The sequence below is a fragment of the Poromitra crassiceps genome (genome assembly GCF_964638095.1).
Source record: "Poromitra crassiceps genome assembly, chromosome: 11".
NCBI classification, from domain to species: domain Eukaryota; kingdom Metazoa; phylum Chordata; class Actinopteri; order Beryciformes; family Melamphaidae; genus Poromitra; species Poromitra crassiceps.
In genome coordinates, this window is record NC_139643.1 from 37,648,775 (window position 1) to 37,651,366 (window position 2,592).

Sequence of the window (2,592 nt, forward strand, 5' to 3'; positions counted from 1 at the left end):
TGTGTGTGTGTGTGTGTGTGTGTGTCCGTGTGTGTGTGTGTGTGTGTGTGTGTGTGTGTCCCTGTGTGTTGTTAGGAGGTGGTGTTCAGAGTGAAAAGAGCATCTATGACCGCTCAATTGATTACCAATGATCGTAATCCAGGCGCAGTCGTGCGGAAGCAGCCTCAGCGAAGTGTTACAAAATGGGAAGTCAAAGTGTGTGTGTGTGTGTGTGTGTGTGTGTGTGTGTGTGTGTGTGTGTGTGTGTGTGTGTGTGTGTGTGTGTGTGCGTGCGTGCGTGTGTGTGAATGGGGGGGGGGGCAATTTTTGAGAGGTTCATTTCAAGCACATACATGTACTCACACACAGAGACAGGCTAATTAAATGGCGAGCAAATGGCACGTTGTCACTCTCACTGGGCTCTCAATGTCACACCTTTATTCTGACAACGTGTGTGACCATGGTGTGTGTGTGTGTGTGTGTGTGTGTGTGTGTGTGTGTGTGTGTGTGTGTGTGTGCATGAGAGAGAGAGAGAGAGAGAGAGAGAGAGAGAGAGAGAGAGAGAGCCCGAGGCAGTTCTGAAACTCCAAAAGTAGCAGCAGTCAAACTTTCACTAAATTTCTCATCTAGCCTACTGCAATTTATTTTTCTCCTGGAGGGCAGGAACAGTTGTATAATGGCGCCTGCCTTCATAAAAAGTGGGAAGATTGCAATTTCAATCACCAAATCTCAATCATACGGCAGACCATATATATAACCACAGAGCTGCGGAACTGAGATCTTTGGTATTAAACGTATTAATCACCAAAAATAGGTTTGGACAAAGTCAGCGTCTTCGTTTTGTAACAGCCCAGTTTGTGTCAGATCTGATCCCATGCAAAGACAGTAGTAATGTGTTTGCTCACTCGAGAGCTGACACCCCTCTTTCAGCACTTGTCAAGCTAAAACTGACATCTCTCATGGTTTGAAGTGATGTCACTGAGATACTGCCAATATGATGAAACTATGATGTTTTCCAGTGGTTCTCAATTGGTGGGTCACGACCCAAACGTGGGTCGCGGGGCCGTTTTGGGTGGTTCAAGGATGTGTGCATGGAAAAAAGAAAAAGTCCTTCTACTCTGCGGCTGAATTTAGGCTACTGTCTTTCAGTCTTCCAGAGGCTGTAGCGGACTCAGAAACTAGACAAACGAAGGCATCCATTGGTACCAAAGATGTCATGCTAGCTTGTTGGGAAGTGGGCTAAATTACACTCCAAAGTTTGGCTAAACAAGGGAAAAACTGGCATGGCCATTTTCAAAGGGGGCCCTTGACCACTCCCCTCAAGATATCTGAATGAGAATGGGTTCTATTAGTGTCCTCTAGAGAGAGAGTGGCGTCAGTGGAGGACCAAAATGCGAGACTCATTAGCCAATGAACAGCCTGGAATGGGTCTCGCGCTACTTTTGCATGCTAAAATAAAGCTGATAATGTACAATTTGATTCAAGAAAAAACAACAACTTTCAAAGTACAACACAAACTTTGCTGCAACTCGACAGTGCTGCTTAATCCAGGACCTTACTTCCTGGAACTCTTGAGAGTAAAAAACTGGTCCATTGGAGTGAATGGAGATGTCGCAACTCTTCTTACATGGCTCTGGGTTCTATGGGTACCCAAGTCTCCCCTTTACAGACATGCCCACTTTATGCTAATCCCATGCAGCTTTTGGCAAAAAAGCATGCCGTTTTATGCATGCAGTAAGTGTGATTTTCACCTATTCTATTTTGAATGAGTGCCAGTTGAGAAGATCCACTGTTTAAGACCAATTAATGAAAACCTTTGTGAATGTTCTCAGTGACTCAAGTCACTTTTCACTGTATTATCACACCTGTAATTGCCTCCAAAAACCAGAGTTTTGGTGTTTCAAACCACTTTCCTCCAGCTGGTTGAACTAGCCAGCAGCAGCAACAGCCCACAGTCCGGTGTGCTCCAGAGGCTTGGATGCTTTCAACCTCTCTCATGCTCTTCTGACACCGTCGCTCTTTCGGAGAGCCAGAGGGAAGAATGCTAATGTCCTTCGTGCTCCACTTTCTCCTCCGCCCACTCTCTCTCTCTCTCTCTCTCGCCCATCTCCACTTCCACTCCTCCGCCCACTCTCTCCCTCTCTCGCCCATCTCCACCGACCCACTCCGTCTCCTCTCTCCTCCCAGGTTCTGTTCGCAGGAACTTCACGGTGAACAGCAGAGCCAGTGGACTGAGCGCCAACCATCGGATAAAAGACCGGGACTACTTGGGGTGGATGGATTTCGGCCGCCGCAGCGCAGAAGAATACGAGTACTCCTCGTAAAAAGGCCGCCGCGACTCACCGGCCTCCGTACGAGCGCGACGAGAAAAATAATCAAATGAAATAAACACGCAAGCTGGCTCCTCACCATCTCACAATAAGAGTCTATTTATGATGTATTTGTTGTACATTTGTTTGTAAAACTATAATAATGCAATATACATACCGGTATGCCAAATTTTGCAGAAAAGCTCTCACTGTCCATTGGTTGGTTGATTTGTTTGTTTGTCTGTTTCTTTGTCTGTTTGTTTTTCTGGTTTCTCTGGTTTTCTCTTATCATTTTGAATGGAGA

At 46.1% G+C, this 2,592-nt stretch overlaps 1 protein-coding gene across 1 annotated transcript in view; it reads left to right on the forward strand.

Moving 5' to 3' along the window:
- Positions 1-2,303, forward strand: part of LOC310785007 (cholecystokinin-like) — a gene marked incomplete at both ends in the record, with an annotated part of 7,451 nt that extends 5,148 nt beyond the window's left edge. The window contains one exon of the mRNA XM_083646016.1: positions 2,167-2,303. Within this exon, the coding sequence (XP_083502142.1) occupies positions 2,167-2,303 (137 nt within the window). The remainder of the gene's footprint in view (positions 1-2,166) is intronic.
- Between the last annotated feature and the right edge of the window lie 289 nt (positions 2,304-2,592).